Raw genomic sequence first — 23,819 nt, forward strand, 5'->3', positions numbered from 1 at the left:
GAAAGAAAGAAAGAAAGAAAGAAAGAAAGAAAGAAAGAAAGAAAGAAAGAAAGAAAGAAAGAAAGAAAGAAAGAAAGAAAGAAAGAAAGAAAGAAGGAAAGAAAGAAGGAAAGAAAGAAAGAAAGCTTAATCTGGAAAGTTCAATATAATCCCAAAAAGAAAAAATAATAACTTTTAGTAGAGGAATGACTTTCAAGCATTCCTCACAAGAAAACCAGAGCTGGGTAGAATATTTGAACAAAAACAGGAGATAAAAGAAAACTAGAAATGCAAATACATTTGAGCAATTAGAACTGACAACAAGATGATAAAATAATTATATCCTAATAGGGGAAGAACAGAGAATCTTCCCTTTAGAATTCAAGAGTCAAAGAATGAGAAAAGAAAAAGAAATTCAGAGTCTAACTGAGATTTTCACGGTTGCAGTAAGGATAAAATAAGATAATATTTCTAAAGCACTTTTTTGTTGTTGTTTAATTGTTTCAGTTATATGTGACTCTTTGTGACCCCATATAGGTTTTTTTGTTTTGTTTTGTTTTGTTTTGGGGTTTTTTTTTTGGCAAAAATACTAGAGTGGTTTACCATTTCCTTCTCCAGCTCATTTTACAAATGAAGAAACTGAGGTAAACAGAGTTAAGTGAAGTGATTTGCCCAGGGTCACAAGTGTCTAAGGCCAAATTTGAACTCAGTTCTTCCTGACTCTAAGCCCAGCACTCTATCCATAGCACCACTTTGCTGCCTTTACCAAATACAAAACTCTGTGTAAATGCAAGGATTATTATTATTACTAGTCTACTACTAGTAGTAGAGGTTTTGTAGACATAAATGGAATTGACTTGGATAAAGTTCAGATGAAGTTAAAAATTAATGAGTCAGTAAACATTTCTTAACACCTACGATGTGTCAGGCATTTTGCTAAGTAATGGGATACAAAGAAAAGCAAAAAATAATCCCTATTCTCAAAGAGCTCACATTCTAATGGAGAAGATAATATGTAAACAAAATACAGATAGGATAAATACAAGATAAACAACAGAAGTATCAAAGAGAATTGGGAACACCTTCTTGCCAAAGGCAGGATTTTACCTAGCTAAGAAATTCAGGAGGTCTACATGAGGAGGAGAGAATTCCAGGCATGGGAGATAGCCAGTGAAAATGCAGAACTGGGAAATAGAATGTCTTTTGCAAGTAAAAGCAGGATTGCAGAGTACACAAAGTTTGGGAGATAGGAACTAGTGCAAGAAGAAGCTAGAAATGAAAACCTTAAAGGTCTCATCCAACTCTTTTTTTTTAGCAAAATAGCTAAAATTTATACAGGATTTTAAAGTTTGCAAAGCATTTTATAAGTATCTTATTTTATCCTCACAACAATGCTAGAAGGTAGATGCTATTATCCTCATTTTACAAATTCCTCATCCGAGATGAACAGGTGACTTGCCCAGGGTCACCAGCTGGTAAATATGTCAGACCGGATTTGAACTCGGGTCTTCTCAACTCTGTGCACTATGATGCCACCTAGCTACCCAGTCTTTAAATCACAGCTGCTGAAGGTCAAATCCATGTATTGGGTACAGTAAACCAGTGTTCTTTCTACTGCGTGTTACTACCTACCTACATCAAACTAAAAATTAAAAATTCAATGTATGAAAAGAGATTTGACCTGAGTTTTAGTCAGAACCCAGACAGTGGGCCACTGTGTGACCTTGGATAAATTATTTAACCTCTTTGGGTCTTGATTTCCTTGTCTTTAGGTGTTACGCTTGATAGCCCCTAACCTCTCTCTTTTGTAATTTGTTTCTATGATAATTTGCATTTTTCTCCCTGCGGTTTGGGATTACTTATGCTCAGTTCCTACAGATAACTGAGTGCTAACTCCTCAATTAATTAGAGGACCTACCTGGGTTTAAATCCTGCCTCTGATAATTACTGTCTCTGTAACCTCAGCCACATTGCTTAACCTTTCTGGGTATCAGAAATGAAGAAGTAAAACTGTAAAAAAGAGGAAGTAAAAGTATATAGACTTTGAGATCCCTTGTAATTCTAGATCTACGATGCTATAATCCTATAATTCATCTAATTAAATTATCTACTTAGAAGACCTCCCAGCCAAGATGGCTTCCTCAATGAAGGCAAACCACCCAATTCTCACATTCCTACAACAAATAATAATCAAGAAATTCAATGATAAACTAAAGCTCATGACTTTTTCTGCCACAGAACTGCAGAAGAACTTGGCCAGAAGACCAGGAGCAATAGGAAAGTGGGCTGGCCTACAGCAAAGACAGCAGAAGCCTAGATTCTCAGAGTGACAGGAGATAGGCAGAGACACATGTACCATGTAAAGCTCTTGTATCAAGATGCAGAAAGAGTAGAAAATACCTGAAAAAGATTCAGGGAAGTCAGAAATCCCCAGAGAGGTGAGAAAGCTCTAGGGTGAAAACTTTGGAAGACCTAAGGAATAGAAATCATCTGTGTGGTATGGCAGTACTCAGAGCTAAGCCCAAAGGCTCCAAGGTCCCTAACACCTAACACTGTCCTGAGATGCCAGAGATGGGTCTGAAGACACAATGTGCGGAGGCTCAAAGATCCAATGAGGTCGAAGCCCAAAAAGTAGAAGTCTGTACAGGAAGACCAAGCAGGATCAATGACCCCAACCAAAAGCATGGCAATAGGCAGAGTCTGTTCCTGGCAAAAAGTCCCAGTCTATGAATTAATGTTGGAGAATTGAGTAAATGAAATATAATACTTTTGAGTATAAAAAAGTTACTATGTAGATATCTAGAGATTCCCAAAAAGGAGAACTGAATAGCAACTACAAGCAAAGACTCAAAGCATAAATTTTCAACTAAGACCACATAAATGCCTAAAATAAATGATGTAACAGTTTCTTTTAAAAGAAATAAAAACTGGAAAAAAAAGAATTTGAGGGATAAAAAAACAGATTAGAAGAAAAAGTAGTAAATTTTACCTAAGGGGCTACCTGAAAAATAGAAGAAACCAGAGAAAAATCAATGACTCTATGACACAGTAAGAAATATTACGACAAAAATCAAAAGATTAAAAAGAAAAACTAAATCCAAAAGCCCACATGCCCTTGATAACCAATGAATAATGACATTACAATGGTGAGAAGTGCTGATCCATAATCCTTTCTCAACATACTCACATGTTCTTAGACTTGAACACTTCAGCAAAGTTCTGCACACTTCGGAGAGAAGCGAGGTCTAAGGTCATGGCTTCTACCTTGGCTTTGTGCTGGAATAAAAAGAAAAATAAAAAATGATAAATATCAGCAAATTTAGTTCACAGGACCATATGACAGTAAGTGTGTTATGAAACATGTCTGAATTCCCCTGTTGAATATTAGAGGCCCAGAGTGAATATAAATCATGAAAATGAATGGAAGAGTATAGCATTTACTGAGAAATGCTGTATTCAGAAACTACAACTCTGCTAAACACATATGCTGAATGGTGTACAACTTCATTAAACACAATGAATTGACATAAGACAGTTTTGAGGCATTTCAGTTGTTTTCCATCATCCCAGAAACTAAAATGTATGATGACGAAAACAGAAAATGTGAAAAGGTAAGTAAGCCTACTTCTCAATCTGTTTAACTGCATAGAAGGGTGAGGGCAGAAAAGGTGGAAACAGTCTCTATTCCTGTCACTTAGCACTGTGTCACCACCATTTCATCCTCACCAAGGACCTTTCCTGGAGTCAGGAAGATCTGAGTTCAAATAATGCCTTAAGAGAGCCTGACCAGGTGCACAATACTTTGTCTAGATTGTATTTAGTCTGTCAACACAAACAGTTCTTAGTGAAAATGTAATTGACTCAGTTTTCTCAGTCTGCTTTGCCACCCACAGGATGAGGAGTGAAGGGTTTCTAAAGACACCCATTATCCATAGGACACTAACGAGATGTCCCTTGTGTTTTTATCCACTAAAGAGAAAAGTCACAGATTAATCTTTTTTTTCTTTTGAACTTAACAAATATCTACAAACAAAAATATTTCATTATACACAGAAGAAAATGGTATTGTATTAGAAACTGTGAACTTGTTATATACAGCCTGTATTTTTTAATAATTCTATGTGTATGTGTGTATCATAAATGTATAAAAAATACAACAGAACGGCATGGTGGATAAAGCACCTGGTCTGGAGTCAGAAAGATCTGAGTTCAAATTCTGCCTCAGATACTTACTAACTGTGTGACCCTGGGCAAATCACTTTAACCTTGTTTTCCTCAGTTCCTTGTCTATAAAATTAAACAGAAGACTTTTGTGATTAAAAAAAAAAAAAAGACATGCACATATATATGTATATATGTATGTATATATGCATTTATGTATATATGTTATATACTCACAACTCATAATGAACTTCATGAAAATCCTTTGGAGAAAGGAAGAACACCAGGGTCCTACGTTTTCGGAGTTGTAAGTTGTCTTAGAATTGTTTATATACCTTACATGTGTGCCTTGTTCACTCCCTCTCTCTCTCTCATACGTAGTCTTTCTCTGTTTTTGTTTTCTCTGTCTCTACGTATAGAGACAGATAGCTAAACAGACAGCTAGATAGACAGCCATATACATGTATATTTGGAATTCCACCACATGTATGTATGTATGTAACAGCCAACTAAGCAACACACACACACAAAATAGCCTAGTTGGTGGGATACTAGTCTATGTGTGTGTGTGTGTGTGTGTGTGTGTGTATATAGTGTGTGTGTGTATATACATATACACATATGTGTATATATGTGTGTGTATGTGTGTATGTATATACAGCTTACTATATGTGTATATATATACATATATATGTAGAGAGAGACACATAAACATACATACACACATCTAAACAAAACAGCACATTGATCACAGATAAGAACCATGTTTCACTTTATACCTCTTATCCATAAACTCTCTTCTAGGAGGTAGGAGGTATGTTTCAGCATCAGTCTTCTGAAGTTACTCTTGGTAGATGCTTTGATTAGAATTCTGAAGTCTTTCAAAGCAGTATCAAGACACTCCTTTACTATACTCAGCATTTGTGAAACCAAAGGAGCTGGTCTCACCAGTCACCACGGTTGATAGATTCTCAGTGCTATCTTAGTTGTATTGTCTTAGACTGCTCCCCAAAAAGTAAGTGGTAACAGCTGCCCCCAGATTAGTAGTGAATGCCTCTTGGCCAGGGTATGATTTTTCAGCAGTAATAGTCTAAATCACAACAGAGTGGTTAGGTTAGCTGTGCTGTTATGAACAGCCTTTGAAGCCAGTCTTTACAAGGATGTGCAGAGCACCTAAGATGTAATCCCCACATGGAGCCAGTACAGACATTCCATAACTCATTCTGGTCCACTTACTACATGATGATGTGGAACCATTTTGATTTGCTGCATAGTCAGACCTGGGGTCATTCAAAACGAACCAGGTACTGCTTAATACCTGGTTTGATCAAGTTTGATATTTCTCTTTCCTGCCCAATGGCACTCCAGTTAGAGAAGAGAAACAATGAGGTAAGACGAAAGGCCCCATGCCTGCCCCATCAGAGGTCAATATGTGGCCTGTGGATAGAGGCCCAAGTTCTTTGCCTTGCCATTTGTTCTTTCATTTTAAGTGAAGGAGATTGAAGGCTACAACTTTCTGAAAGGTCAGGAGAACTACACTCACAATTCATGATGAACTTCATGAAAACTCTGGAGAAAGAAAGAACATTAGGGCCTGACATTTTTGGAATTGTTAATTGCCTTGGTACTGCATATGTACCTTACACAAGCACCTAACTCCTGTTACTATACTTCAAGTTCGTGCTCATTGTTCCCCTCTCCTGGACTCTGGGTGTATTTGTGGGAGAGGTTGCCCCTGTTGTTAGGGGAAAAGCATCCTAACCACTGTTCTTGCTATGCCAAGAAAATAAATGCCTTTGCCAAAGAACTGAGTCTACAAGCTGGTTGTTAAGGGGAACCACTCATAAGCTGGTTTTTGGGAGAGCTAGAACCATGGCAGGGAGACAGAGCAGACCTTGATCTAGGAGAGTAAGGTCAGTGTAACAGCTACATGTGGTGTCTCATTGGGGATAAAACTGGGTGCTTCACAGTTGTGGGGACCTCTGTAGATAAACGTGAGTCCTCAGGCACCAACAGAGTATAAGGCTCTGTCAGCTTCTACTCTAAGACGGAAATTTTTTTTAGCAGGATGGTGGAAAAAAATACTATGTCTGGTTTCCAGAAAGTACCCTAAGAATAGACAGGCTCATCACTAGGAGACTGACCACTTAATGATAAACTATTTGGCCACAGCAACCTGTGAAACAGAATAAAATACATAACAGTCCTCAGGACTGCTTGGTCCCTTTCTGCTTCTCCAGGGACATTGCCTTAGAGCTGGAAAAGATGTCTATGGGAATGGGATGAGAGGCAGAGGGTGCTAAGGGTCACTTAGTGTGTAAACAAAGTGGATGTTCACCAACTGGGGACTGGTTAAACAAATATGCATGAATGGAATTGAATATTACTGTGCTCTAAAAAATTAGACATATGATTAATATAGAGAAGCATGAAACATTTAAAAGAACTGATTTAAAGTGAAATAAGAGGAGACAAGAAAACAATATTAACAAAGATTAAAATAATTTAAGTGGAATAAACAGCAACCACAAACAATCAAAAATGAATGTTGTGAAATTATGAAATCCTTCCCAAAGAACAGAGATAAGAAAACACTTCTCACCATTCCTTTGCAGAGCTGGTGGGAAGGGGAAAGTGAAAGAGTGGTCCACGGGTGTGAAACACTGAATATATCATCAGAATTTTTAGATGCATTGATTAGCTGTTCTCTCTTCCTATTTTTTTAAACAAAAGTCTTTGTTCTATGGGATGACTCTGGGGAAGAGAAAGGAGAAGGGATACTTTCTAGTTAATAATATACCTGAATAAGAGTCCTCTCTACAGTATTTCTAACAAGAGGTAATACAATCTTTGCTTTAAGACGTCCAGGGATGGGCAAAGAATTCATTACCTCCAAAAGCAAAATATTCCAGTTTTGGATAACTTTAATAGTCAGGAAGCTTTTCCTTCCACCAAGTCTTAATTTAGATTAAAAAGAAAACTCTGCATACTTCCACCACTTGTGACTGGTTCTATCACCAGGACAAGAAGAAGTATAATCGTTTTTCCATATGACAGACCTTAACATACCTGAAGAGAGCTACCATACCCCTCTAAGTATTCTCTTCTCTAGGCTAAGCATCTCCATTCCCTTCCAAAGGCCTTCTCATAGAATGAACTTGGAGCCTTTCATGACCCTGGTTTTTTTCCCCAGGACGCCCACTTAACTTATTGATGCCCTTGCAAAAGCAGGCTGCGCAGAACTGACTACAATAGTCCAGATGTGGTTAGTTCACAGCAGAATAAAGTGGAACTGCCTCCTTCTTATTCGTAAAAGCTATCCCTTTCTTAATGAAGCCCAATATTGCATTAGCTTCCCAAATACTAGATCACACTGTTGATTCAGTTTGAGATTGCAGTCCACCAAAACACCCAAATATTTTTTTCAGATGAATTACCATCTGTCATAAATCCTTAATTTTGTGCTTGTTAAGTTGATTTTCTGAACCCAAGTGTAATTAGATCCAATTTTGTAGCCTGTCAAGTTCTTTTTGCACACTCATTCTGTCATCCAATGCGCATCCCTCCCAGCTTTGTATGATCCGTAAACCAATAAGACTTGAGAACTGAATGGCACGGAGAAGCGAGAAAAAGGAATGAGACAAAGATAAACCTAAAACTCTAAACATGGAAGGCTGTGCAATTGGTAAAGGTAGAAATAGTCAAGTGAGAAGGAAGAGATTTTGAGGGAAAGATAATCTGCTCATTTTGGACATGCTGAATTTGAAGTGCTGATGGGACAGTGAGGCGGAAATATCTTGTGGGCATTTGAAGATGAAGGCTTGGAGTTCAGGAGACAGGTCAGTAACCTACAGAGATATGCAGAGATAGAAGCAGAAATGATCTGTATAGAATTCATGGGAGTGAGTGAGAGTGACAAAGGAAAATATATAGAGAGACAAGAGGGTTGAGGACGGAGCCTACTTCTGAGGAATAAGAGATGGAATGTATTTTATAATATTCCAAGATACAGAAAATGTTACATAGGAGTATCATGTGGCCAGATGACAGGAGAGGAACTCTCTAGAGATGACCAATGGCTGTACCTCTAGGAATGCCCCAGAAAGAAGAGGTGAATGTTTCTAGCAATGCCATCTCTCAGAGAACCACAAAGGATTTCGAACTGGGCCTGTACCAAGTTCTTTATGTAAAGTAAAATAATGCAAGCACTATGTTTAAATATATGGTTATGGCATTCTTTTTGAGCCCACTCTTTCAACTCCCATTAGCAGGCAGGGACTATGGTGGGCATTTAACAGCTTCTCCCTTCAGAGTTTTTAAGAGTAATCCTGAGGGGCTGGGGGCTTTCCATCCCCCTGAGCCCCCATCTAGTATGTTTTCCACTGATTACAAGACAGACAGGCTTAATAACCTTTTGGTTAGGAATATTTATCAACATTGTACAGTAAGAGCAGTTGTTTAAAACAACACTCAAGCCACTTCCCTGCTCCCCTCAAAAAAAAGTTTAGACCACACTCTCCCACAAATACATAGAGAGTTCAAGGGAAAGTGGTCTCAAACTTAGAAAGTACACATGGTCAAGGGGTAATTTGCAGCTCCTGATTGTAAAGAAAACTTCTTCTCCCTTTCTGGTGTGTTCATGAAGTTTCTTGGGATGTGTAAATCTCTCTGCGGTGGCAAAAGCATCAGGGGCCTTATAGAATAATGAAGTTGCCCACCCTTACCCACGTTATTTTTGTTTTGTCTTCTCTCAGCTCTTGTCTGGAAGCATTGTTTATTACTGGTTCAATTTCTCCAGTAAATCAGTTAAGAAGCGGGGGATAGGGTAAAAAAAAAAGGGAAATGTAACTCCCTCTAAACTCACTACCTGCTGCCCCGGGGTTGGAAGTACAAGAATCTGGCTCCTCAATGTGCTCCAAAAAAGCTTTTCTCAGCTCAAATATCCTTCCTTGACATACAAAGAACCAGGCTTGAGAACTGACTAGAATATAGAGATTTCTAGTTCTGAGAGACAAGTATTCCATTTCTGCCTGTAGAACAATTTGGGATTATTTGAAATCCTTGAAGGAAGGCTTGAGTCATGCCCAAAAGGTCTTAAAGTGACACACACAGCCCTCAATACACAGACTGAGAGGAAGGAGTGAGGACTTCAAGAGATAAGAAGCATCAGTGGCAAGATAGCATTCTTCCTGCTACTTAAAGGGCTGAACCAGAAAAAATTGGAAGCATAGGGAAAACAGATGAAATGAAAGACTAAAAGGAGAGAAAGAAAGGAGAAAATTAACAGAAAGTTGAGATCTAACAGAGAAGGAAGAGATCAAAGAAGGCTACTTTTGTGGGGGGAATTTTGGGAATTTTACTAATCAGGGGCTCTAAGCTATTATGATTATACTACTACTTTTGCATCTGCTCTAAATTCCATTGAACATCAAAAGAGAAGAAAATGTGAACCTGAGAACCATCATATTGATCCTAGACTAAAAACTGAACCAAGTATTGCAATAGGCTGTGGCTAATTAAATATCTAGAGAGAAATGAATAGAGATTAGAAGGCTATGGCAAAAGGAAAGATCACACCCTCCAGGCAGGAGATAAAGAAGCCCAATCTAGTAAGGAGGAGCTAACAGAAAAAAACCCAAGTACTGGCCAATCAACTCCACTCCCCAAACCACCTAATGATGTTGTAGTATGAGCCTGCTATATATCTGGGTAGATCAAGAAAGAATTTGTGGACTCAGGAACTATATGAACACAATTACAAAACACTTTTCACACAAATAAAGTCAGATCTAAATAATTGGAAAATCATCAGTTGCTCATGGGTAGGCTGAGCTAATAAAATAAAAATGATAATTCTACCTAAGCTAATTTACTTATTCAGTGCCACACCAATCAAATACCAAAAAATTATTGTATAGAGTTAGAAAAAATAATAACAATATTCATTTGGAAGAACAAAAGGTCCAGAGTATCAAGGGAACTAATGAAAAGAAATGCAGGGGAAGGTGGCCTAGCCATTCCAGATCTTAAACTGTATTATAAAGCAGCAATCATGAAAACTGCTTGGTACTAGCTAAGAAATGGAGTGGTGGATCAGTGGAACAGGTTAAATATGCAAGACACAGTGGTCAATGACTATATTAATCTATTATTTGATAAACCCAAAGACTCCAGTTTCTGGGATAAGAACCCACTCTTTGAAAAAAACTGCTGGGAAAACTGGAAAAGAGTATGGCAGAAACTAGGCATAGACCAAAATCTCACACCATATACCAAAATAAAGTCAAAATGGGTACATGATTTAGATATAAAGGCTGATACTATAAGCAAACTGGGATAGCAAGGAATAGTTTACCTATCGGATCTATGGAGAACAGAAGAATTCATGACCAAACAGGAGACAGAGAACATTATGAAAAGCAAAATGGATAACTTTGATTACAATAAATTGAAAAGTTTTTGCACAAACAAAGTCAATGCAACAAAGATTAGAAGGAAGGTAGAAAATTGGGAAAGAATTTTTACAACCAGTCTCTCTGATAAGGGCCTCATTTCTAAAATATATAGAGAATTAAGTCAAATTTATAAGAATACAAGTCATTCCCCAATTGATAAATGGTCAAAGATATGAACAGGCAGTTCTCAGATGAAAAAATTAAAGCCATCTATAGACATATGAAAAAATGCTCTAAATCTAAATTAGAGAAATGCAAATCAAAACAACTCTGAGTTACCACATCACACCTATCAGATTGGCCAACATGACAAAACAGGAAAATAATAAATGTTGGAGAAGATGTGGGAAAATTGGAACACTAATGCATTGTTGGTGGAGTTGTGAAATGATCCAACCATTTTGGAGAGCAATTTGGAACTATGCCCAAAGGGCTATAAAAATGTGCACACCCTTTGAACCAGCAATAGCACTTCTAGGGCTATATCCCAAAGGGATCATACAAATGGGAAAATGACCCACATGTACAAAAATATTCATAGCAGCTCTTTTTGTGGTGGCAAAGAACTGGAAATTGAGAGGATGCCCATCAACAGGGGAATGGCTGAGCAAGTTGTGGTATATGAATGTGATAGAATACTATTGTGCTATAAGAAATGAGGAATAGGCTGACTTCAGAAAAACCTGGAAAAACTTGTATGGTCTGATGCTGAGTGAAGTCAGCAGAACAAGAGAATGTTGTACACAATAACAGTCATGTTGTGCAATGACTAATATTGATAAACCTAACCCCTGCCAGCAATACAGGGATCTAAGACATCTCCAAAAACCTCGTGATGGAAAATGCTATCCACATCCAAAGAAAGAACTGTGGAATTTGAATACAGACCAAAGTATATTATTTGCTATTTTTTTTCTCTTCTGCTGAGTTTTGTTTCTTCTTTCTGGTGGCTCTTCCTATTGGTTCTAATTCTTACTTATAACATCACTAATGTGAGAATAAAAAAAAAAGAAAGAAAGAAATGAATGGGTCACAAAAAGTGGAGGGTGGTTCACTAATTACCTTCTCTGTTCAGACCTAAGATCTTTCAATGGCAAATTAATTACTCTGACTATAAATTGGAAAAGAATTAAATTGGCCTATAGTCTGCTGGAAAGCTCAGTATACCAAGAGTTAAGTGGCTTGAGCCCAGTCCTGATATGTGACTTTGAACAAGTAATTTAACTTCTTTGATTCTCATTTTGATATGCATAAAAATGGGGATGATAAAGGATTTCTTTTCTCAAATTTTCTGGAGTGATAAGGATGATTAAGATTTGTATTTAAAGAACTTTCCATTCATTTGGACAAAATTTGCATTAATTCATTCACCAATTTTTTTGTTTTCTGTGACCTTTTTTTCCTCTATGAAAAATAAACAATTATCTGCACACAAAAAAAAAAAAGAAAGAAAAAAAGAAAGAATTTGTGGAGGACTTCTTACTTAGGTTAAGCCTTAAATTAAAGTAATGGTTGCATCAAGTCAAGAATGGATAAAGTAGGAGTAATTAGAGAAAGCCAATACTCCATTCCAGGGCTAAAAAGTTCAGTATGGTAACAGCAAGCAAATGGATAGATACAGGAGAAGGCAGGCCAGAATCATGGAACGTTTCACTCTATTTTGAACATAATCCCCAAACAGATAACAACTGGGAGTTTAAACTGAAATTAAGGCCTTCTGTGAATATATATCTGTGTTTATATTCCACTGTATTTACACAAATACATAAGTTATAAGACAAGCATATTGCTTAAAGAGACAGTGTAACTATAATGGTAATCTATACTCAGAAGTTATTGTTAATGGCATCCCACAAATTCTAATCTATGCCATAATTGCATTACTCTAATGTCTCTTACCCTTCCACTTTACATATTTTCCATCCTATATCATTCCTCCTTTTATTCTCTGAAACCTTAAATGGGAGTTGTCACTTTTAAAATAACAAGAGACACCGGCCCTGAACTCAGATTATTGGCATGGCATTATTCACTAAACAGCAATACAACCTAACTAAAGTGGTTTAATAATTCATCAATATATTACGTAGGATTTCATAACAATAATTTCACCAATACTACTTAAATAACATTAATGGTGGAAGTGGATGTAGAGAGCAACACAAATTATATCTATTGTTAGGCTAAACAACCATAACCACCATTATACGTGAGACTAATTGGAACTACCATCAATTTCAAGTGAGTCTAGAGATTAAATGGATGAGCTGATGAACATTTCCCCTTTGGAGGCATCCCAACAAGGGAGACTGGTGAAACACATCTTTAGTTCCTAAGACTGGATTTTTTAGGCACATATCCTTTCTCTAAAATAATGATTTAGATTAGGCACATACTCCAAAGAGGCTCCAACTTTCCAATAAATAAAATGTCTCTAGAAAGTGTTCACCAATAACTAAAAGGAGTACAATTGTGGCTTTAGTATTAAGATCTCAAAGCTAGAAGGGACCTCAAAGGTCATCTAATCCCTACATGAAAAAAGAATCCTCTTTTTAATGGATGATCTTCTGATCATTAATAATCACACCCCTATACCTCTTCTCCAAAACCATGCCTCCAAAAAACAAAGTAAATTTTTTTTTTAAAGAATGTGAGGATGGTTCTTTTATTACATTCACAATAATAGCAACATGATGTGGTGGAAAGGACTGGATTTGAAGGCACAAAATATCCACTACAAGTCTGGCTCTGCCCTTAATAGACTCAGGTTGCAGATCTGTAAAATTAAGATAACTATATTTGCACTGACTACCCTGAAGACCTCTGTGAAGATTAAAAACATTAATGTGCAAAAAGCATTCTGTAATACTTAAAATGTTACATAAATATCAGTTAGTCATTGTACCAGCAGTAATGATGAAGATGATGGTGGCTGGTCTTAAGACCACCTTCTTTGAGCCCTCAGTATTGCTATCTGTATAATGTTAAGTATGGCTCCCTTCAGCATAAATGTTCTGTAATTCTATAAGAATGTTTTACCTTATGTGGTAAGAAGTGCATTTAGAAAATAACTATCAATATCTTTAGACTAATTTAAAGAGAAATTACACTGCATAACAGTTGATTTAATTCAGTGTCTAAGTTGCATGCCATGTAGAGCAAAACTATTCAAAATGCTTACATAGTAACTGGCAGTATTTTGCACCCAAGGTAGAAAAAATGCTTATCCTGCCAAAACTAACCAGGGAGTAAAAATTCTCAGAAATCTACCAATTTCACTATATGCAATGTACTTCTTTGACAGCTTAAAAACAGTTGAAAAAAATAACCACGAACGGTCCAGTAGTTGGACAGTAAACATGATTGTGCATTTATGCCTCCCAATTGAAAAAGAAGCTTTTTTTCATGGTGAATTTTTCATTCTAATGTAAGCGGTGATTTACGTTAACTATAGGTAACGCATGGTTACATTTTCCTGAAGGATTGCAAGGAAGTAAAGAGTAGTACAATAAGTTGAGCGTAAAAGCTTTCTCTGTCATAATATTTATTATAATGGCATATAAAATAGCTGAAATAAATAATAGATGACTAAAGGTAAATTCATATGATAAAGAATCTTTCAGCAGACACCATTACTTCTGACTACTCTCGTTTTATACACAGTTTAAGACTCTTAATAAATATACCCTATATCTTATGTAAGTACTGGAAATCTTGAAGATGTACTTAAAAGGCAGCAGACTGGACATCAGCTAATTTACTATATAATTCTATTCTCAACAGAAGCGGTCTAGGTTTTTTTAATATTATAAAATACTTCTATATTTAATACCTATATTCTTAATGAAACTTGTTAAGGTGGACAATATCAGGCTTTTTAAAAATAGCTAATGAAATAAAACAATATTTTAGATCATTTTGTTTCTGACTCACAAAGAAACAAAATGTCATAATATTGAGATTACAAAGTTCCTTCATTATCTCAGAGTGGAAAAGGTAATGTAATGAGAAGCCCAGATTTGGATTTGGAAGTCCCGGGTTCAAGACCTAGGGCAAATTAAGCCTCAGTTTCATCATCTGTAAAGAAGGCTATTTCTAGCTGACTGAAAGGGTCACACTGGGTAAGAGTGCTTTTTAAGACAAATTGCTATGGAAAGATGAATCATTAAAGTTATGATGATTGCTATTATTATTCTGAAGGACTGAAAAATATTGGTTCTTGGCTTTTAGAGCAAAACTATTGCTGTCATATAAAGCCATAATTTTGAAATGCCATGTAAGTCAACTGTGATTTTTATTATCCTTAGGAAGCAAAGGATAATATCTTGTCATCAACCAACTTAATTATGAAGTGAAGGGGCAGAGGAAAAACAGAGGAGGATTACAAAGGGACTTTGACAACCAATGGTTAGATTAAAAAACTTTCATGGCTATTAATTGATATTCAGTGGCTCATAAAATGTGGAACTGAATTACACAGGAAGTAGTAACACTGACAAAAAAAAAAGTCATTTCAAGGATAAAGGACAATAGATGAGCTACATTTTAACACATTAAATGTCACAGGACCCAAAATGACCAATGATAATTCAGAAATTCAATAGAACAAGCTAACAGTCTTCTTGACCTTTGTAGAAAGATGGCAAAAAGTGAACATGGGATCATTTATTCTTGTGTTTTGAGACTCTCACATTATGAAGAGTGATGAAAGATTCGAACATGTGAATAACTTTGCATACACCAGAATCAGAGCACAATAGTAGAAATACCTATAAACAGATGTGGCAGCCCTGAGTCAAATGCCAACTCCAGGCAAAGTAATTTAAGTTTTATAAGCCTTAGTTTCCCTTTCTATAAAAGAGGGATAATAATTAATTTACTACATGCCTCAAAGGAGTGTTGTGAGGAAAATGATTGGTAAAATTTAAACCGCTAGAAAATATTAGGTGGTACAACAGCAACAGCAGCAAAAGTAACAATAAAAATGAACTATACTAATGTTAAAGATTTCCCAATGGCCCACAGATTTATTTACTCAACATTATTTACCTCTCTCTCTCTCTGTAAGTATATATTATGAAAATGATATACCATCCAGCCCCTTACATAAGACCAGTATGATTTCAGGAGTAATAGGAACAGCCACTTTAAAATTACCAAAAAAATTTTAAAATCATCCCTTTCCTCCAAAAGAATGATGCCCGATGGGGAAAATCCTCAAAACCAAATCCACATTAAGAAGAAAATTGCAAGAAATAAATGAAAAGAGTAAAGCTTAGTAAGTCAATATAACAATCTATAAAATGCCTAAAATTTTTTCCAAGTGCTACTTTAGGAAATAATTCAACAAAAATCAACTCCGGTACTGCTACACGATGAGTAGAAGACCTAGCATGCTTGAGAGCCAGGCCAATCTGGAAAGGTTTTGAGAATGGGCTGTATGTCTATTAACTGAGAATAAGTCTAGCTTAGTTTGAACAACCTCATAACCAGTAATTTGGGGTTTTATTTGTTTTTTTTTCTAGACACAGCAACTCATATTAAGGCATGGAGAGGTTTTAACCTAGGTTGGTAAAAGGAGTACTCAATACAAATACACATTAATCTTTGAACTAGTGAAGGGTCTTAGGAAATAATGCCTGGGAAGAAACAAAGGGTGGTAGAGGAATAGGTATATACTTTAATTATCATTTAAATCCATAAATAATATTATTCCATTCTTTTGGCATATTCAGTATGCTGGAATTGGCACAGAGTATATGCAATCAATATTAATTTGATTTTATCATGTTTGTACCTAGTTTATTAGGAATTCTCCTGCCATATGGGTAAGTGGGACAATAAATAACCCTAGGTAATTTTGTTAAAGGCAAAAAATAACCAGATCTAAGGGCTGGAATGAACCTCAAAGGCTAACTCCTACCTGATAAATATTCTCTTTGACAGTTTTCTCAACAAGTGTTTATCCATCTCCTCTGGAAGAGCTCCAGTGAGGGAAAACCTACTACGTCCCAAGGCAACCCACATTACTTTTGAATAGTAATCACTGTTAGGAATTTTTCCTTAGATCAAGTATAAATTTGCTTCTCTGAGAGTTTCAATTCAATTGAAATCAACATTATTAACTTTCCAGTTAAGTGCAAAGTACCATGCTAGATGCAAAACACTATTGAAAAAAAAAAACCCCTACTTTCAAAGAGCTTTTATTCCACATATTGCCTCAAGTCCCAGAGTGAGTAGTAAAGAAGAACCTTATAATAATTAAATATTCTATGATGTAGCATAAAGATACTGAACTTGGAGTCAAAAGTTCTTGGTTTAATCATTAATTCTGCTACCTGCTAACAGTGTGAATTTTAGCAAGTAACTTCCCAAACTGATGGCACAGACTTCACAGTTTCAGATGGTCTTTAGGGATCATCTAGTCCTACCCGCAACTCAAAAAAACAAACAAACAAACAAAAAATAAAAAAAAACTCTCCAACGTGATTAAAAAGAAGTCATTAACCTTTCTGAGAGGGAACAACCCATTACACTTCCTCAAATAATTCAAATCAGTTTTGGGTAGTTCTAATTGTTAGGATTTTTTGCTAAGCCCTCTGGCTTAAATGTGACTCTGCATGTTCCAAGTTCTGCCATTTGGGGACATAAAGAAGCAGTCTGATGTTTCTTCCCCATGATGACAGACTTCGAATATTTTAAAATAGCTATCAAAACCAAATTTATACATTGCTACTGTTATTGTTCACTCCTCGTGACCTTATGTGGAGCTTTCTTGGCAAAGAAAGTGGTTTGCCATTTCCTTCTCCAGTGGATTAAGGCAAACAGAGGTTAAGTGACTTAAACAGGGTCATACATATAGTGAGTGTCTGAAGCCAGATTTAAGCCCAGCTTTCTATCCACCAAGCCAGCTAGTTGCCTCCAAGGGAAACAGAGGTTAAGTGACTTGCCCAGGGTCACACAACTCTTTAAGTGTTTGAGATAAGTTTTTAACTCAGGTCTTCCTGGCTCTAGGCTCAGCACTCTATCCATTAAGCCATTTAACTACCTCAAAATGTATAGATATTTATCTCTATTATACTTTTTTAAATATCTTTTGTTTAACATTCTGAGATATTTTTGGATCCTGACTCCATCATCCAACATGTTAATTACTCTTCCTAGTTTTGTGTCATCTGTGAATTGGGTAAGCATTCCATCTAATTATTATTTAAAATAATAATAGCTAGCATTTATATAGCACTTCATGGTTTACAAAGAAATTCACAAATATTATTTAATCTTCACAACCACCCTGAGAGGTTGGGACCATTATTCAGATTTTAGAAATGAGGAAACTGGGGTAGATAGACATTAAATGACTTGCCCAGGGTCCCACAGCTATCATCTGGGATGGGATTTGAATGCAAGTCTTCCTGATTCCAGGTCCTGCACTTACCACCCAGTTGACTTTGATAATAACACTTGCAATAAAAATGGTTAAACAATACAGAGCCAAACATGGAGCCCTGGGAGACCCCTCTAGAGCCTTCCTTCCAAGGTAATACACAACCATTAATGATTATTCTTTGCTCCTGATCATCCAACCAATTCCAAATCTACCTAACTGTACTACCACCTAGTCAAAATTTTTCCATCTTGTCTATAAAATAGCAAGGAAAATTTTGTCAAATACTTTGTTAAAATACAGATAAACTATATCCACAACACTCCTCTGATATACCTATGAGTCTAGCTACTCTGTCAAAAAAGGAAATGAGGTTAGTCTGGCATTATCTGTTCTTAATAAGTCACCATAGTTATAAGTAACCACTATTTCTTTATCTACAAAATCACTAACCATCTCTTTAATAATGTGAACTAGATTTATTTCCAAGAATAGAAGTCAAGCTTGGTGGCCTATAATTTGCAGATTCCTTTCTTTTCCTCTTCTTTGAAAATTAAGAAAACATTTTGTGGTAATTTTCTATTCTTCATGGATAGACATAGAGACTGTTTTCAGAACAGAATTCTAAGGTAGTGTAATTTTCTGTCCTATAGGAAGTTTCATAAACATGACTAGAAAAGAGATCAGACTGACTTGAATAGACTTAGCACCTTTCAGCAATGCAAGGATCTAAGACAACTCCAAAAGACTCATAATGGAAAATGCTATCCACATCCAGAAAAAGAACCATGGGGTCTGAATGCAGATAGAAGCATACTATTTGCTCTTCTTTTCTTCTGTTGTTTTGTTTATTTCTTCTTTTTTGGGATTCTTCCCATTAGTTCTAATTCTTCTGTACATCATGACTAATGTGAAAATATGCTTAATATGATGTATAAGTAGAGCCTGTAGCAGATTACACACTGTCTTGGAGATGGGGGAGGAGAGGAATGGGGAGAAAATCTAAAACTCAAAATCTTATGGAAGTGAATGTTGAAAACTAAAAATAAATAAATTATTGAAAAAAATAAAAGAGATCAGTAAGAAAATATATACATAACTGAAAAAGAAAGGCAGTATTAGAAAGTGGCAAAAAACATTAAATTTGAATCTGGATTCAAATTGAGGTTTCAATGCTAATGACTCCTACTAACGGGGCAAGTTACTTTCCCTCAGGTTCTCCATTTCTTCTGTAAAAAAGAAGTGATAGAGAAAATGATGTCTAAAGTCCTTTTCAACTCTACAACTAATGATATTATTATTTAGAAACATGTGACAAGTTGTCCTACTGCTACTTCTAGCACCATAATACCCTGACAGAAAACAGAACGCATAAAAGAATCATGGGCAAAGAGTTCAAGGCAATTTCACTATGCAGAAAAGGGAGTAGTGTGAGATAAGGCTGGAGAGGTAGGCTAGAATCAATGCCCAGGATTTTGAATAGGGAGGCAAAAGGGAGTTATTGAAAATTTTGAGTAGAGTACCATAAACAGACTTGTGAGTAAGAATGTTTATTCCAGCAGCAATGTGAATGATAGATGGTAGGGGAAAGAGAATGGATGTGGGAAGACCTGATAGGCAATTATTGCAATAATTCAGATAAACACCTGCAAGAAACTATTTATACATTAACACATTGCCTCTTCTAACCCCTTCTCCCCCTCCTCCTCCTTAAGGTCAGAAATTATCTCAATTTTGTATTTGTATCCCCAAGCAGCTAGCAAAGTGGCTGGCAAGAGTTAGTCTTTCAATAAAAGCTAACTGATTGATTGATCTAGTATCAGAAACAAAATAGTATAATGAAAGAAAGTTGACCTTAGAGTCAGAAGTCCTGGTTGCAAACCCAGATTCTGACGTTAGTCTATGACCCTAACAAAGTTAATTGAGCTCTCTGTGCCTCATTTTCTTAATTCTATGATATAAATGGCTATAATACTACTTACCCTCATAGAGCTATTTTGAGAGAAGTATTTTATAAACCTTAAAATGTTGTAGGTTTTTCTTAAAATTACTGTTATTGCTATCAGGAGGCAGCAAGACTTTTTGGACAAAAAGTGGGCCCCAAAGTCAGGAAGATTTGTGTTCAAGATCTGCCTCTGTACATTCAAACTCTAAGACACTGAGCAAGTCACTTGATCTCTCAATGTTCTCTAATTCTCTAAGACTAAGAGTTGCAGAGAAATGCCAAGTGGGATCAGTAGAGAGAGTTTCTTCATCCAGGAGTTCCTATATTAATGAAACCATAAGTCCTATCTCTATCCCTGGTATTATTAATGAATGCTGCCTGAGTATCCATTCCACAAAACTTTGCACATAGCAGGGTACAGTGGAAAGGGCATGAAATCTTAGAATCAGAAAACCTGAGTTTCAGTTCCAGCTCGGCCATTTGCATCTGTGCAACCCCAGAAAAGCCATTTTTCCTCTCTTGGCTTTAGGGTCCTCATCTATAAAACAAGTGGTTGAACTAAATAATCTCTAAGTTACCATCCTTACTATGATCAATGATAAAATTATTACTAATATTATATTATACTACTAATGCATATTATTATGACACTCTATCGACACATATGTTATACATACATGTATGTCTATACACAAAAGATTAAAAGTGTACTAAGACATTTGAGACATTCTGTGAGTATGTATGGATATGTGTATATGTATATACACACATAAACACTGACCAGCACCCTAACTACTCAACAGGTATGTTCTTCTCTTAAAGGATTTTCATTTTCCACACATGAACAAAGGGGCCACAACTATTCTTTTAAAGTATTTCTACCCCTCCCCCAGAATCCATAATCCTGCAGTTGGTATTCTTTTGTAAAGATTACTGAGTAGCATATTAATCCTTTAAATTGTAACAAAGGTGGCTGAGATTCAGGCAGGAATATATTTGCAAAGTGACAAATCATGGACCATATGAGAGAGTAACACAGAGAGAAAGATGGAGAGAAACAGAGACATAGAAAGACCAATAGAACAAGGGAGAACCCACAAATAGGTTGACACATGTTACTACAATTAAGACAAACAGCTTATTTTTATCAGACAGTAACCACATTTTTGTTGGTAGTGGGAGTTTGTTGTTATTATTGTTGTTTGTTTATTTATTTAATGTTTTTTCTCCCTCCCTGCATGGAGTTCCTGGGATTTATCAGTTGAAGAAAAAAAACAACAACAACAAAATTATATACAACACAAGGTAACCACAGATGATAAGGGGGTCAAACCACTGGTCAGAAAGAGATTACAGGTGTCTTTTTGCTAGCACTGAGACAGAATTGTGTTGCTTTGCCCATACTCACATCTGGGTCACAGTACTGGGTGTGTCCAGCGCCAGAAGGCGCCAAGATCACTGATGTTCTGGGTACCCTACCCTTCCAGAAGCTCCATTCAGACTGAACAATACTATTAAAAACACGATATCCTGAGCAGCAAAGTGAATAGTTAAAATAAATCAGAATTGATACAATATCTCCTAATTAGACTCAAGCTTAGTTCATCAATTGACAGACATTAGTAGTAGCAGGAGATCAAGAATATTATGTTCAAATAAATGTAATGGCTTAAAAGAGGCAAAAACATTTTTAACAAGCTAAAATGTAATCTCCCCAAAATAAAGTTACTAACTCCGTATACCCACACACACAAAATACCTATTCCCAGATGCTGACAATCAGGGGTCCAAAAACACTCAACAATTACAGTAAGAAAGGCAACATTTGCAATAAAGATCAGAGACTACACTAAATGATTAACTAATTGGTTACAAACCAACAAGAATTCCATTTATAATTTAAAACAACTAGATGTTATGCTTTGAAATGTGGTCTTTCATCTTTCACTCCATGGAATAATGGGATTTCTAGCATTAGGGGACCAAGGAGATCATTTAGTCCAATTCACTCATTTTACAGATATGGAACCTGAGGCCAAAGAAAGGTAAGTTACTAGCCTGAGGTCATATACTGAGCGTATATCCTTCCCATTGTAGTTCAGTCATCTAGTTGTGCCTGATCTTTGCAATCCTGCGTACCACTGCATGCCAATACTATCCATGAGATTTTCTTCGCAAAGATTATGGAGTGGTTTCCCATTTCCTTCTCCAATGGATTACAGCAAAAAGAAGTTAAGTGACTTGCCAGGTTCACATAGCTAGTGAGTGTCTGAGGCCAAATTTGAACTTGGACCTTCCTGAATTCAGGCCCAGTGCTCTATTCACTGAGCCATCTAGCTGACTCATGTCCTTCCCATCACACTTATATAAAGGACAACTTCTTAAAGAGAAATGGGAAAGATGATAAGGACTTTTCAATGGTTTAAGAATATTCAGTGACAATAGTAAGAGTAACTTCTCTATAAGCAGTAACAATATTACAGTAAAACCATGAAAAAATGAAATAAAATAATAACCACAATTTGCATTATTCTGTGTTACTTACAAAGAGTTTTAATATGCTTTCATAGACCAGTCCTAAGAGATATACATATAAGGATTACTATTCTCCTTTTCCAGATTTTTTAAAATGAGGTCCAGAAGGAAAAAGTCATGTGCCTAAGGTCACTCACCTACTATGTGGTAGAACTTTTAAACCACATTTCCCATGGTATAAGGAGAGCATGTAAAGGAGGATGCAAAGATTCCTGGTCAATGGAACCACATACTCAAAAGCATATGCTGTCTGTTCTGCCTACTTCCAGCCCAAGTGTAATGTCATGTAATGGAAGGGTACAGATATTCCGCAAATAGTTTCAGGATGGTAGATTTAAAAGGTACTAACAAGCAAAAGAGAACCTCTTGCTTCTTTCTTGTCTAGCTGCATTCAAATTAGGAGGCAAGGACTGCTGTAGGTCCTTTGAGGTCTGGGGTCTTTACCTCCCTATGTGGGCTACCAAGATATGGCTCATGAACACATGGTCATGCTCTTCCATCTGTCTCTATTATGTTTTTCTCTTAGGTGGAGGAGTATGGGAGACATCTAAAACCTTGTTAGCTTAAAAAGTCAAACAGTGAACACAAGACCTCTAGGAGCTAGAATACAGGATTTGTAGGATGCAAAGCTCAGGTCAGGCAGCAGCCCAGCCCAGTGGAATAAGAAACACACTCATCCATTGGCTATGCCTCATTTGGAAGTGCATTTGGTGGAATAAATGCTTTGTATAAAATGCTCCAAGTGTGAGCCCACTCTTCCCAAGGGCTGAAAGTGACAGATAAGAGATTATAATTCCCCCTTTGGGAGTGGGGGATTCTTTGTAACTTTTTGCTAGACATTTGCAAAAAAAAAAAAATCTGTTTATAAAAGCTAATAAATTCATTGGTTAAATGAAACTGGTACACTAATCACTGATGGCTAACACTGGGGAAAGCACACTGAAATTGGGAGGGGTGCTTATAGTATTGGATAAAATCCTCCTTCATCCCTAACTGTTAACCCTAGAACCCTTGGAAGGAACTATAATTTTGCTCAAGAGCTTGGCTCATCTCAGAAAGTGGGAGTTAGGATAAGGACACTCAGAGGTTAGAAGAGAAATACCAATCAACCTGAAAAGACAGGCTCCAGCCTGAACGTAAAGGATTTTGGAAGGGTCTTATACTTTACTCTGGGGTAAGAGGGAACCACTGGAGTTGTCTTGAATAGGAAACTGACGTGGTCACCACTGTTATCATATTGTGGATTTCAACATCATCCAAAAATGATCTTTTCCAGCATACAGAAGTCAAACATGTCTTCCTCTAAACAGCATTCCCTATGCTTACTTTTCTCCCTGTGCCTCACTTTTTCTAAACT

General features: G+C 36.5%; 1 protein-coding gene and 1 pseudogene across 1 annotated transcript in view; one reads left to right on the top strand and one right to left on the bottom strand.

Annotated features, from left to right (window-relative positions):
- The window catches only part of WWOX (WW domain containing oxidoreductase), a 1,192,599-nt gene that overhangs the window by 817,237 nt on the left and 351,543 nt on the right, over nt 1–23,819 (bottom strand). The window contains exon 6 of the mRNA XM_027865528.1: nt 3,167–3,255. Coding sequence (XP_027721329.1) covers nt 3,167–3,255 — 89 coding nt within the window. The remainder of the gene's footprint in view (nt 1–3,166; nt 3,256–23,819) is intronic.
- Nucleotides 3,565–23,819, top strand: part of LOC114045322 — a 160,558-nt pseudogene continuing 140,303 nt past the window's right edge.

This window comes from Vombatus ursinus, unplaced genomic scaffold, assembly GCF_900497805.2.
Source record: "Vombatus ursinus unplaced genomic scaffold, bare-nosed wombat genome assembly UNPS02014778.1, whole genome shotgun sequence".
In the NCBI taxonomy this organism is placed as follows: domain Eukaryota; kingdom Metazoa; phylum Chordata; class Mammalia; order Diprotodontia; family Vombatidae; genus Vombatus; species Vombatus ursinus.